Below are 14,052 nucleotides of genomic sequence, written 5' to 3' on the forward strand. Positions count from 1 at the left end.
ATATTCTTAAAATTGATGTTGATCATCTGTTATGATTTGGATATAACAGCAGCTGTTTCTATCTTTGCTTGATATTATCTTCAACATCCACAGTTAATTTGTTAATCACCATTCACTTCATTTTTCTTGGTTGTTTGTTTTCCTATGCTGCTTCCACTTGTTCTTTGACTGCTTGAATTTAGTATAATCTCTTAATTGGTGGGCAATTCCTCATTCTTTATTGTCAGTATTCAGCATCAGGAACTTGCTGTCTAATTTTAATTGATAATGGAGCATTATTTTAGAATGATAAAGAAAATTGAACTGTCTCTGGATTTTCTATATAATAGCACTCTGGAACTGTTACATACTCCTGGAAACTACCCATAAATTCAGCATGGTAGCTATTTTGTGAAAATCATTCAGTGAGCATTTTTGGATGCATGAGGGAGACCTTTTGTCTTGGATTCATATTAGTTATTCTGCCCATCTGATCCATTAAGCCAAGGGGACTTGCGCAGCCTGTTGAGCTGCGAATTGTATCCAGTGTGTACAGATTTGCAGTACATGGTGCATCCAGCAAACCCTTCTTGTTTCACTCTTAATTAATGTGCAATTATGGTTTTCCACAAAATACACACTGTTCTTTTAGACCAATTGCCTAAGTTGACTACACCATTCCTTCCTAGCAAATTTGTTTTACTCCCTATCAAAATAATCGTGACAGGAAAAAAACTATTCAGACCACATCTGTACTAGTTGAAAGAGCTACCCAACCTAATGCCCCCTTTCAGCACTTGTTCAACAGCCTTGCTAGTTGTGGATTCAATTACCCATTATAGTATTGCTTGAATGTGATGAGCTTCTGCCTCTGCCATCATTTTATGCGGTGAGTTTAAGATCGCTACCATCACTCGGTGAAAGTCAAAGTTTTACTCATTGCCTTCCGATCCTCCTAGCATTTGCTCAGGAGACTGGGTCCTCCCTCTTTACTCTTTACTCTTTTGCAGCCATCCATAATTTTAGTGTTCCTCCTTGTTACCTGCTGTCCTGTTTATCAGCTGTAGAAGAAAATCACTTTGGACAAATGCAAATTCACTGCCTGACGGGAGTGAACTGGAAATGCATGGGGTAGTCTGTTATGTTTTGCAAATACAAAAATAGCTGTACTGTTAGTCAATGTTCAAGTCTAAAAAAGACACATGGTGCAAGAGTGACTCAACTGGTCAGGTAGCACCTATGGGCAACATGGATAGGTGATGTTGGGACCTTTTTAGACTGCTATCTGTGTCACTAATCCATATTCACCTGAGATGCTGAGTTACTCTAACTAAAAGATGCTGAACTAAAAGAGTTAGCCTTTTTTTGTAAATCAGCATCTGTAGTTCCTTGTTTCTGAAGGGTCTCAATCCAAAACATCACGACTCCTTCTCTCCAGAGATGCTGCCTGTCCTGCTGAGTTACTCCAGCATTTTGTGTTTATCCTTGTCTCAACATATAAAGGTAGATTTAAGATGGATGGTTTCTCCCTTTTTGTTATATTGTGAAGAATAAACAAATGTGCAAGTCATATATAACCGGTTGTCATCGCTTATCTCAAGAACTGCAAACAGTTTTAAATAGGTGATATACATGATCTTTATTGAGCTTCATAATTCAGACCCAGCAATGAGGTATGGTGCCATTGGAACACTGGTCATGCGGTATTTTGTGTTCTCTGCTCACACCTTTAGCTTCAAATCCCATTATTGGATTAGCAAGGAAACAGCAGGGTATTTTCTGAATATTAAATCTAAGAGAAATCACATTTTATTTCATTATCTTGGATAAAATATGGGGGGTGGGGGGGAAACTAATTAGAACACATTTGGAATGTTGTGTGCAGTTCTGGTCACCCCCATTACAGGAAGGATTAGGAGGCTTTGGAGAGGGTACAAAAGAAGTTTACCAGAATGCTGCTTGGATTAGAGGCTATAAACTGAAAGGAGATGATATTAACTATGAGGAGAGTTTGGACAAACTTATTGTGTTCTCTGATGCAAGTGTATAAAATTTACGAGAGGCACAGATAGGCACAGATGGATCAATCTTTATCCCAGGTAGAAATGTCAAAGATTAGAGGGCTTCGCTTTAGGGTGAGAGGGGTATAGTTTCAATTTGATTTAAGAAACCATAATTCCAAAATAAAATAATTGAATACTAATCAGGATAGGGGCAATGCAACTGAAATGTACTTGCAGTGCTGCTTATCAGAAGAGCTAAGTTAGTTTGTTATGAAATAGTGATTATGGTCCTTCCATTTTATTTTAAAGACACCTTACCATGTGAACATGCTCCTAGCTGGTTATGATGAGCATGAGGGCCCTGCACTTTACTATTTGGACTACTTGGCAGCTCTGGCTAAAGCACCTTTTGCTGCCCATGGATACGGAGGTTTCCTGACACTCAGTATTTTAGACCGATACTACACACCAGGTGAGTATTTGCGATGAAGGGAATATTGTAATCTTGTTCATTAACTGAACCATTGTGTTCCAGTCCTTTGTTCTATTTGCTTTGCGTCACAGGATTGAAAAGCCTTGGTTACACAATAATGATCTGTAGCTGTTCCGTTCTAGTGGGCTTGCATTTTTGCCACTTGCTCACTGATGACCCGCCAGTGATGATTATTTAATTATGCTAATTTAGTCAACATTGATTTCTTAATTCAACAAAACAGTTAGTCCCCCTTTTTTTTACTTGATCTGTTGTAATACTCAGTAGCTGAGCAGGGTATAGTTGTTAACTTTATGCCAGTCCAAAGGTCAGTTTCCAGAAGGAAGTAAATTCTTTCCTCTGAAGCAGCCAATGTACATTTAGTGAAGCCAGCTGTGCAAAGCCGGTAGAAATCACTCTTCCATGTACCAAATAATTTTGAAATGGTTTTCCCCTTTTAGGATAAAGTGGTTAATTTGGTTAATTTATTTTTCCGGATGCCTTGTCAACAATGTAACTATTTTTATCACCTTACAGTACAATCAAAATTGAAGCTGTGTAGACATCTGTCATTAAAATGTGCAAAAAGATTTTCTTTACCTGAGAAGTAAAGGGAATTAAATTTATAAAGTATCCTGCCATATTTTTTCTCCTGCATCTTCTTAAACAGGCATTATAATTGCATTATAATCCCATCATAATTAGAATTTGATCTTGTTTTGTAAATTCTATAACACATTATAGCCACTTAAGACTGAAGAAGAGTCTCGACCCGAAACGTCACCCATTCCTTCTCTCCTGAGATGCTGCCTGACCTGCTGAGTTACTCCAGCATTTTGTGAAATAAATACCTATCGATTTGTACCAGCATCTGCAGTTATTTTCTTACACATATGGCCACTTAAGATGAACACAAGACACAGTTCCTCTGAAGCATTTCAAATGAAGGAAGAAACACTTTATTTTGGATTGTACAAATGTAATTGAAATAGTTTTTACTAATAAAATATACAAAACAATTCTGATAATTAAAATTAATTCTGGAATAACATGGTGCACTCGTTCTGAGCTTTTAATTGTCTGATCTTAATGCTATATTTCATCTTTTAAATTGAGTTAATCTTGAATTCCTATTCAAACATGTAATGAATAAAATTGCTCTCGCTGTGTTAAGTTGACTATATCATGGATCGTTATGGCAGAGTAAGCACAGGTCTTTACTCTTAGAAGTAAAAAGCACGTGTCATTTGCATTGATGAATCTAATGCTCAGCAGGAGGCCGGTTAAACGAAATGCGCTAAGTGTAGCCAGCATCTGCAGATGGAGCTCATTACGCTGTTTGTAATAAATTGAATCTAAGAAGTGCCTGTCCTTTTCCCGGGTTTGGACCAGGAAAAGGAGGCGGATTCTGGTGCGTTTCGATTTCCAAAAACTAATTGATTCGTTCCAGCTTGCAGTTTGAGTGGGCCTGATTCTGTTTAAAACCCCTATTTTACATATGGACCGTGTTCAGCTGTGAGTCAGATAACTTCTGTTTTCAGGTCTGGACTTTATTTAATTTTGCAGGGGGAGGGGGTTGGGGGTTGGGGCTTGTTTTTATTTGAGACGATGTCAAAACTTGAAACAATGTGTTTGCAGATCTCACGCGCGAAGAGGCCATTGAGCTCTTGAAGAAATGCTTGCTCGAGGTGAGATCCAAACCGAGTGGAATTCTGTAGCAAAATTTGTTCTTTTCATAAAATACATTATTCACCTCTGGGTTTCTGAAACTTGCTGCACATGTTTATATTTTCACACGTTGACATCAAAACATACAGCCTGGTCCTTGTAATTTTGGCCTTGTGCTTTGAACGGGTATCACTAGGTTTCTTCAGTACGAAGGTTTCCTTTAAAGAGCGCATCCTCAGCTTTTGCTGAGTTTTGATATTATCAACTGCTCTGGATAAACGTTGAGGGAGTGAACACACTTTCCATCTTCTGCTTGTGTATCCGGATATCAATTGAGTAGGAGTATTGATGCTCATGTTTTCATTTTTCTTTCTATTATGCTGTTATTAAGATTTTCTGGGTGGGGAACTCTGTTTAAGACAGAAAGGTACAGTTGCTGCTCTTCCATGCACTGCTGATAAAGGGAATAGCAAAAATGCCCTGTTGCTCGATTGCACCCCATCTTTCACCAGTACTGTATTTCCATATTGGGCTTGTATGTGATGAAATGCTTCAGTTGACATCAATCATGTGTTGAAATTTTGGATTGATTGAATTCGGTTGTAATTGTTTTGTCTTTCAGATCCAGAAACGATTTATTCTGAACCTTCCCTCCTTTACTGTTCGGATCATTGATAAGGATGGTGTTCATGATATGGAACAGATTACAATGTCAAAGATATAATTGTACTTTTTTTGGCTTTTTTTACTTGTAGAAATTTATTATGTATATGAGCCCAATAAAGCATAAGGTTCACACTAAGTTGTGGAGTTTGTTTGAGAATATGACCTCACTTTTATGCACAAACACACGATTTATACATTTCAAATTTATGTTAGTACAGTATTAATTGGCCATGAGTTTCAGAAAAACACTCGTACGTAATTTGCGGAAACCATGTAAAATAAATATTTCTAGAATACCGGCTGATGCTCTAGTCTACCATCCTTGTGACCGGACCTGTGCTGGACCACAGAAATTATCCCCTGAGCATCTTCTTCTGAGCAGGAGATGGGTTTGGTGAGACAGTTACAGGAAATGGAAGCTAGAGAGCTCCAAGAATGGTCCATGATCTGAAGTTTCCATAAAATGGAAACACGATTAGTTTAGATTGTAAAACTTGCACTGGTAGGCTAATTAACTGCAGATTAGTACAGATCTTAGTTCCTGGTAAATCTTAGCTAGAATTAGTTAATTAGTACAGATGTGCAGTACAAATTCAAAACATGCCAGACCAGAGAGTTTAAACTTGCTCTCTGCAAAGAATTGTTTTGGCACCAGCAGTTTGCCAGTAGTTTGAGTTTTGAGTCCTAATTATTGCAACTGAATCTCGAATGTACACTTAAATTTGGGGACGTGATGTCGTACTCAAAGCATTCAAGTTAATTTCCATTTGTGTTATGCTTCACCCTTGCAGCAACAGAGGAGCAAGGTGAAAGTGATCAGATTATTGCAGTTAACCCAAGCTGGAAGTGCTTGTTGATTGGATATCTGCTAAAATGTAATTGTTTTATGCTTGAAATTGGCATGTATTTTTTGTAATCATAACTGTTTCCGTGTATACTAATGTTATTTTGGAAAAGTTATCATGCTCTATCATATGTGACAGATTAACTGCATGCTTTGTGTACTTTAAAAAAATATAAATTCAGCTAGTTTGCACTGAGGTGGAACTGGATAGATTGATATATATTCCCCTTTTTTTTTCGTTCCAGCTTACTCTACTGGAAGATCTAAACACCTGTTTTTTATTAAATATAAAACATAAAAATGTTGCTCTTTTCTGTTCCGCCATGGGTCATAACGGAAATATTCAGAATTCTTGTAAAAATTTATTTTGCTCATTTTTTGAATCATCATTTTTTGTTGTAGAAGAATTTAAATCAAAATTGAAATTAATTTAAACCCATCAATTGTGTCAGATCCACTGCTAGGACTTGGTTTAAACCAAATATCAGTCATTGTTTGAAAGGTTAACTTTCATGGTCAGATTCAGGCAAGTGTGTGATCTTGTCGCTGATTTACATAAGATCAACCACAGCTGCTGTGTATTACCCCCAAGTAAATCATCCCCAAGTTGGTGAACCAGCAAATGCGAATATATTGAACTTGCATTTCTCTGTACTACTCATTGCAACATTTCAATGTAAAGACATCTACAGTGGTTGAATTTTACCAGCATCTAAGAAGAGATAGTTAAAAATAATATTGTTATTAAAGGTTAGAGAGATTCTGAATTCTTTCACATCGAAATGAGCTATCATTTAAAAAGTGGAAGATTGCTCTACATGTTTATCTATACGTGCCTTCTATAATGCTGTGTTAAAGTTAATTTGTCAATCTGCAGCATCACTGAGGATTGTTCATTTATATTTTTGGATGTGAAGGGGTATAGGGTTGGTTAAGAAAAGTGGCCCTGGGGCAAAAGACCAGGTATGATTTATTCAATGGTGGAGCAGGTGCAAAGGGCCCAATGGCCTGCTCCTGATTCTATTTATGTTCATGTGGATAAGATTGAGTTCAATCACTTTTTCCTTGAATCGCACCAACTGTTTTTAGCCTTCTGTATCTGTAGGGCACAGCAGTCATGATTTTATCGCTGTTTTCTCCAGTGTATTAATGCAACATTTTATCATTTATCAGTCAACCATATCCATTGCATCTCCACTGAGAGCATGAGCATTGTCATAACTTATCACCAAAGATGCTCTGTTTTTTAGCAAGAACAGGTTTCGTTCGCCAGGCTTTTCTGAACATAAAAGAAAGTCATGCCAGCCAGTACGTCGATTGAAATGCTGAGCATTTTTCTTGAGTAAGTTTGTGTTTTGCAGCCAGCTTTTGCTTCAAGAACCCCTTGTGAAAGGAAATGTCACTGTTCTAATAGGGATCTTGTATATCTAATTATTGCAAATGTGTGCAAAGTTTTTTGTGATTTAGAAAATTGTGAAACCTAACCATATTTACATTCAGTTTGATGCGTCCAAAAATATCAGATACTGAGAGACGTAACACTTATCAGCCTCTTCACCTGTCCCTTTGTTTTTTTTTCTGTGCCTGTCTCAATGCGGTGATCTTTATTCAGTGGTGCTCATGTGCACAGAGGTGATTAATAGACATTTGATAATTATTGCTCCAAAATAAACTCGTATTAATCAGTTTGAAAGTAACATATGTTTTGCCTGAGGCTGGAGACCCTCCGGCTTCCCCGCTGAGAGAGAGAGGCTGCAAGGCAGCAAGGGTATTACCCCTGTCATTGTAGGCACAGGACCAGCCAGCAGCTTTCATTGAGAATTTCATGCCATTCGGAATATGATGAGGATCCTTTTCATATACAAAAAAAAAATGTGAGATTATTATTTGAAGCCTTTTGGAAATAAGCAGTTGGGAGCTGCTTAAAATATGACCATTCTATAGTGCAGATGATTTTTTTTGTGGGTAATTCACCACAAGGGAGCATAATCTTAATATTAGTCAGGCTTTTCAGGAGTTGAATCTGAGTGCCTTTCTTCAAACAGGGTTGTAGAAACCAAGCACTTTGTCCAAAAGGGCAATGGATGCTGGGTCAACTGAATTTTGAAGGCCTGAAATTATTTTTTGTTGGTTAGCAGTATCAAGGGAGATTAATCAAAATATGTTAATCGGAGCTGAGGTAGAAAGCAGTCGTGAGGTAATTGAAAGTTTGAACTGAAGCAGCAAGTGTATTGCTGGTTGGCCTTGTGCTCCAAACACCTGTGTAGACTTCTTCAAAGCCATGTTTCCACATTTAACATTGCTGCCATTCATACTAGCCTTTGTTTTCTTTACAACTGAAATATTTTGATCGGTTCGCAAATACTAGAGATTGTACATGAACATGGCAGAAGGTGTTGGTGTTACTGGTTCAGTGGGAGAAATAGTATTAAGTGAATAACTAATTTATAACCGCCTACTATAATTTACTAAATTAAAAATTAGATGTTGGAAATATTCAATCAACGAGCCAGCATCTGTGGAGAGAATGTTTCAACTCAGTGACTCATCAGAACTGGAAAAGCGAAAAAGCCAAGAGTACTAAATTGCAAAGAGTAGAGAACAAAAGAATGACGGAGTGGAGATCAAAGTTGTGCAAATGACACAATTGCTTTTGATCTGTCTGAGAGAGAGCTGATCTATTTGGAGGAGCATAAATAGAGACATAAATGGGTGGGGTGAAGTTAGCAAAGCAACGTGCAAGAACATGGATGTAGAATACAGCAGTTACTGGAAAGGAAATAAAGAGTGCTAAATTGTTCTGATTAGGTTTGCACTTACAGCGAAAGCAAAATTAAAACTGAAATATTGTTGCAGGGGGATGACTTTGCTTCCGAATGAGGCAGCTCTGATACAAACAGGAAAAGCTCATCGGAAATGTCGAGTCCTGAGGGCTGCAACCTGGAAGTCGAGGTGCTGACTCTTGAGCTAACATTGGACGTGGATGGATAGAAGGATGGTCAGAAATGGAAATACAATTTGAGTCCCTGTATGATGGGAATGGGCATTTATATGAGTATATGTTAGTGGAGATCGAGAGGAAACTAGGGAAGGAACCAGTGAGTCACAGAGGGAACAGCGCCTTTAGAAAGATAGAAGATTTGTCTGGTTGTAAAATCTTGTTGAAGGTTGTGGAAATTAGAGGCTGCTCCTTTGGATGTGAAGACAGGCAAGGTAGCTGTGAGGGCTACCCAGTGACATTGCTTTGGCTGTGCAGGTGGGGTGAAAGAAGTGCAGGAAATAACTGAAACGTGTTGGGAATCCTGTCGACTATGACAACGGGTAAGGGGGAAAGGAAGGTGACTCAAAATCACAGAGTCTTGTCATTGGAAAAGGTGAGATGAAGAAAATGGAATGGTGTCCTCACAGGGAGCAGAGGGAGAGAGGTACAGTCTAGATAGCCATAGAAGTCTATGCTCAATCACTTAAAACATCACAATAATCCTGGTTCCAATACTGTAATAAAGGGCTCAAAATGCAGGAGTAACTCTCCGGGTCTGACAGCATTTCTGGAGGACATGCATAGGTGACATTACAGGTATCCAGACCCTTCTTCAGACTGAAGAAGTTTCCTGGCCTGAAACCAGAGAGACTGCCTAACCTGCATTTTGTGTCTTTTTTTGTAAACCAGCATCTACAGTTCCTTGTATCGATCCTGCAATAAAGTATGCTTTTTTTATAATCAAGCTTTTGGATATCCTTTTTTGACACGGGTTGCTTCGTAGTTTTCTGCTTCAGAAAATATATATATATATAAAATATATATATAAAAAAATATGTGTGTCATTGTGTGCTATGTAGATGTGCATAGGGAGACTTGTAACCAGAATGAGTTCACATGAATACTGTAGTGTGTTGGAGTACTGAAACTTACTACAAGCGTCTGCTAGAATTCGGGTGAATAACTTGAGTACCTACAGCTTTTTTTCACCAATAGGTTCAGTTTATGTATTGAAAGCTTTATGATTATTATTGATAGTTTGATAATATTCATGTTGTTGCCTTTTCCACAGTTATGTTCCCTGATATTAAAGAAAAATACATATGAATAAAACTTTCCCTTTACATTCTTTCATAAGGAAAAACATTTGCAGATGCTCCCAGAGCACCCATAATCAAATATTTCTTTAAAATTTGTTATTTGTTGCATAATTAAGTTACTAAAAACAATGAGCAACTGTAGTAGCCAAGAGGAAGCACATTGAAAATATATTTGCATGTTTTATGATACAAAATAATGACGCAAGGTACCTTTTTGAATTTGAGTTAGTCATTTTCATTCAAAGCTAAACTCATTCTAATTTTTTTTTTTGATGAGCAAATTATCAACAAGGGGATAAACTTTACTGAATTCTTTGAAGTGGAAAAGGATAAATGATTCTTGATTGCCCAGCCCTGCGAAAAAGACCCTGTGTATTCACCCTATTTATTTCCCCTTTTCCTGATGAGAGCCTCATTTTTTCTCGTCATCCAGGAGTTTCCAACTCGTACCTATCTTACCATTCACTTTAACAGGAATATGTATGCCTTGAACTTTCACCATCACACTTTTAAAAGCATCCTACTTTCTGGACATCCCTTCACCTACAAACAACCTACACCAATCCACTTTTGTCAGTTCTTGTCTAATATCATCAAAGTTGAGCTTGTACTCATTTAAAACTTTTAACTTGTGGACCAGCCCTATCCTTATCCATAACTATTTTAAAGATAACAGCACTGTGGTCACTATTCCCAAAAGGCTCCATCACATCAGTTGACTGAACATCGCATTTCAAAGCAGAGATATCCATCGATTGCTTGTAGTAGTTAATTTATTGTTATCAAACTTCTTTTAATTGTCTATGACTTATGCATCGGAAGTTACATAAACTAAAATCTCGCAAGGTTTGATCTGCTTATTCAACTTTCAAATTATAAACATTTCTGCTTCGCTATTTGTGAAGATAATAACTGTAATGTGTGGCCTCTGCCGCCTAGATTTTTCTTGCATAAGATGCCATATGTTTGGCTCACAACGATGAGGAAATCCGGGGTCAGGTTATCGGAGACCACGAGAAAGTACTTGGTTACGAGAGTGCCAGGCTAAACGATTCAATAGCTGAACTAAACGCTCGTGTGACTGCCCCCTAATTCTGTTATACTCATGAAATTCATTGGAACTCAAAGTATTAGCCTCTTTTGCTAAATGCTGACGTTTTGTTTTGGTTAAAGAGCATTGTTGGTGACAGATTAGGGTCCAATATGTGTTTATGTATATATATATGTGCGTGTGTCGTTTGGAAACAGCTGCAGCCATCAGCTGCCTGTCCCCGTTGTTGAGGTCAAAGGTACTCGGTCATTTACAATACATCTTTTATTACCACTTTAATGAAGCGCAGAGTGACAGGGTAATCCTGGCCTGTCACAATTCACTATTCTCTGCGACCCTCTCACATACCCTCCTCCCCAACCCCCAACTTGGCAAGTGAACACCAGCCTTCAGAGAGTTTAATTGCTAATAATCCCAGTTAAAAGAAATGGGAACTAAGTGATCCCTACATTTTTATCAACATCTATGTAACATGTATGTAGAATTTCAGTGGTCAAACAAAACCAAGCTCAATAATTTTAACTTTTGGGAATATTTAAGAGTGCTGCGTATGGGAATTTCTCTTATTCCACTTTACAATTGATAATTTAAAACTGTTAGGGAATTTGCTGGAATGGGAATTAGCATGGGTCTTGGGTGCAGACCAAAAGTTTCTAACTTCTTTAATAACTGCAGCACAAATATAGCCGGGTAAGAGTGGAGACACAAGATTGCAGATGCAGGTCAGACAGCATTTGGGCAGTGAATAACGGCAAAATATCATGGCAGGACCTTCCTTCTGACTGATTAAAGAAGGGTTCCGACCCGAAACGTCACCTGTCTATACAAACAGATTCAGTCTGAAGAAGGGTCCCAACCTGTAATGTAGTCCTCCCCAGATGTTCCAGAGTTGCTCCAGCACTTTGTCTTTTGGGTAAAGGTGTTCACAGCCTCCAGTCACAAGAAAAGAACTGGTCACATCTGAATTTCACTGATCACTTCCCTAATGACAATAAAATTGGTGGGTATGATGGCACTAAAGAAGGACATCAATGATTACAATGGGACCTTGGTTAACTGGACCAGTAGGTGGAGGAATGGAAAATGGAGTTTACTTCAGATATATGCAAGGCTGGTGGGACAAACCAGGGCAGGGCTCACATAATAAATGGTGGGGTCCTCTGTAGTCGAACAGAGGGACGTAGTGGTGCAGTTTATAGTTCCATGAAGGTGGCGACATTGGTAGATAGGACAGTGAAGAAGGCTTTTGGCACACTAGCCTTTATTGGTCAGAATATTGAATATAGGAGATAGACACAAAATGCTGGAGTTACTCAGCGGGTCAGGCAGCATCTCTGGAGAAAAGGAATAGATGTTTTGGGTCGAGACCCTTCTGACTTTTGAACATAGGAGTTAGGATGTCGTGTCACAGCTGAACAAAACATTGGTAAAGCCATATATGGAATATTGTGTACATTTCTGCTAACCCTGTTATAGGAAGGATACCATTAAAATAGAAAGGGTGCAAAAAAAGATTTATGGGGATGCTGCCACATCTGTAGGCTTTGATTTACAAGGAGAGGGTGATCGGCTGGATCTTTATCCTCTGGACCATAGAAGGCTGAAGGGTGACCTTATAGAAGTATATAAAATCATGAGAGCATAGATAATGTGAATAGCTTTGGCTTTATGCCCCAGATTAGTGGAGTCTAAAATTAGAAAGCATAGGTTTAAGGTGAAAGGGGAAGGATTTAAAAGGGACCTGAGGGGCAACATTTTTACACAGAGGGTGGAGCATACATGGAACGAGTTGTCTGAGGAAGTTGTAGAGGCAGATACAAAATACAACATTTAATTGGACAGGTAAGGAGATAGGAAAGATTTGGAGCATTATGGGCTAGGTGCAGGCCAGGTCAGACCTGGATTGGCTTGGTCAGACAACTTGGGCTGCATGCCCAAGTTGGACGGAAGGTCCTGTTTCCAAGCTATATATAGCTCTAAGACTCAAGCACTCAATATTAGAAATCCAGCCATTAAATAATGGAAACTTCTTAATTCATTTGTGACATAAGTCTCTGTTCCATTTGTCCCTTGTTGGGTGCTGTTTTCTTTGGTATTTTGACATGAAAATTTAAGCCTGATTCTTACCCTTGCATGACATTTTTATATATTTTTTATATTATATTAGGTGGCCTCAAGAAAAAATTGGAGTACTGCGTGCAATTCTGGACGACCCATCACAGGAAGGATGTGGAGGCATTGGAGGAGGCACAGATGAGATTTACTAGAATTATGCCTGGATTAGGGGGTTATTAGCTACAGGGAGAGGTTAGATAGACTTGGATTATTTTCTCTGGAATGCTGGATGTTGAGGGGAGACCTAATTTAAGTATATAAAATTATGAAAGGTGCAGATAGAGTAGACCCTCAGAACCTTTTCCCCAGGATGGGAATATCAAATACCAGTGGGCATAGCTTTAAGTTGAGAGGGATACATTTTAAAGGGCATTTTGTTTACACAGTAAGTGGCACAGCCAAGGGTAGTGGGAGTGGCAGATACAACAGTGGCTTTTTTAGAGACTTCTAGAAGTTCACAGGGATATGGAGAGATATGGATTATGTGCAGTCGGATAAGAGTTGGTCTTGGTATCGTTTTTGGCACAGATTGTGTGGCCTAAAGGGCTTGTTCCTGTGCTGTACTATGTCCTATTTGCAAAAGCCACTTTCTCCTTTGTCTCAATCAGTTCTGTAGAATTCTAATTTGTTATGTGGTAGCTCTATGTTTTACATTTAGACAATTTAGGAGCAAAGTTAATAATTCCCTTCAAAATCTAAGTTTCTACATCCATTAGATCAGCAGATCAATATGCAGTGAATTCTGTGCATCTACAGTGGGAGAATTCCATCAATAAAGCCACCTTTATACTTGTGTTTCAGGACACCAATGATCATAATGAACCCTACAATTATCGCTCTCCCTGATCCACCTCTGCATTTCAAATCATGATTGTAGTAAATGCTCTCCCTCGCATTTCTTGGCTGGGTAGTAAATGCTCTCCTAACATTTGCCTCCAGATTCATAAAATGATTAGCTGCAGGCAACATCACAAGATTTTGCCTACAGTCACTTTAGCAATGTAGTTGCTCCTTTTCCCTTTATGCATTCATTGAACCTTATCAGTCTGAAGACCAGAATAGAAAACAGTCGAGAGACCACAAGCTCCAGCTCTTAACCCCCACCTCCTACTCTCACCCAACCCAAAACTTCACCCATCCTTTTTGTCCAGAGATGCTGCCTGATCCGCTGAGT

At 38.5% G+C, this 14,052-nt stretch overlaps 1 protein-coding gene across 1 annotated transcript in view; it reads left to right on the forward strand.

Annotated features, from left to right (window-relative positions):
* Window positions 1–9,700, forward strand: part of psmb2 (proteasome 20S subunit beta 2) — a 29,656-nt gene extending 19,956 nt beyond the window's left edge. The window contains exons 4-6 of the mRNA XM_078422877.1: window positions 2,292–2,454; window positions 4,093–4,142; window positions 4,745–9,700. Coding sequence (XP_078279003.1) covers window positions 2,292–2,454; window positions 4,093–4,142; window positions 4,745–4,846 — 315 coding nt within the window. The 3' untranslated portion in view covers window positions 4,847–9,700. The remainder of the gene's footprint in view (window positions 1–2,291; window positions 2,455–4,092; window positions 4,143–4,744) is intronic.
* The last annotated feature ends 4,352 nt before the right edge of the window (window positions 9,701–14,052 follow it).

Source organism: Rhinoraja longicauda, chromosome 27 (genome assembly GCF_053455715.1).
Source record: "Rhinoraja longicauda isolate Sanriku21f chromosome 27, sRhiLon1.1, whole genome shotgun sequence".
In the NCBI taxonomy this organism is placed as follows: domain Eukaryota; kingdom Metazoa; phylum Chordata; class Chondrichthyes; order Rajiformes; family Arhynchobatidae; genus Rhinoraja; species Rhinoraja longicauda.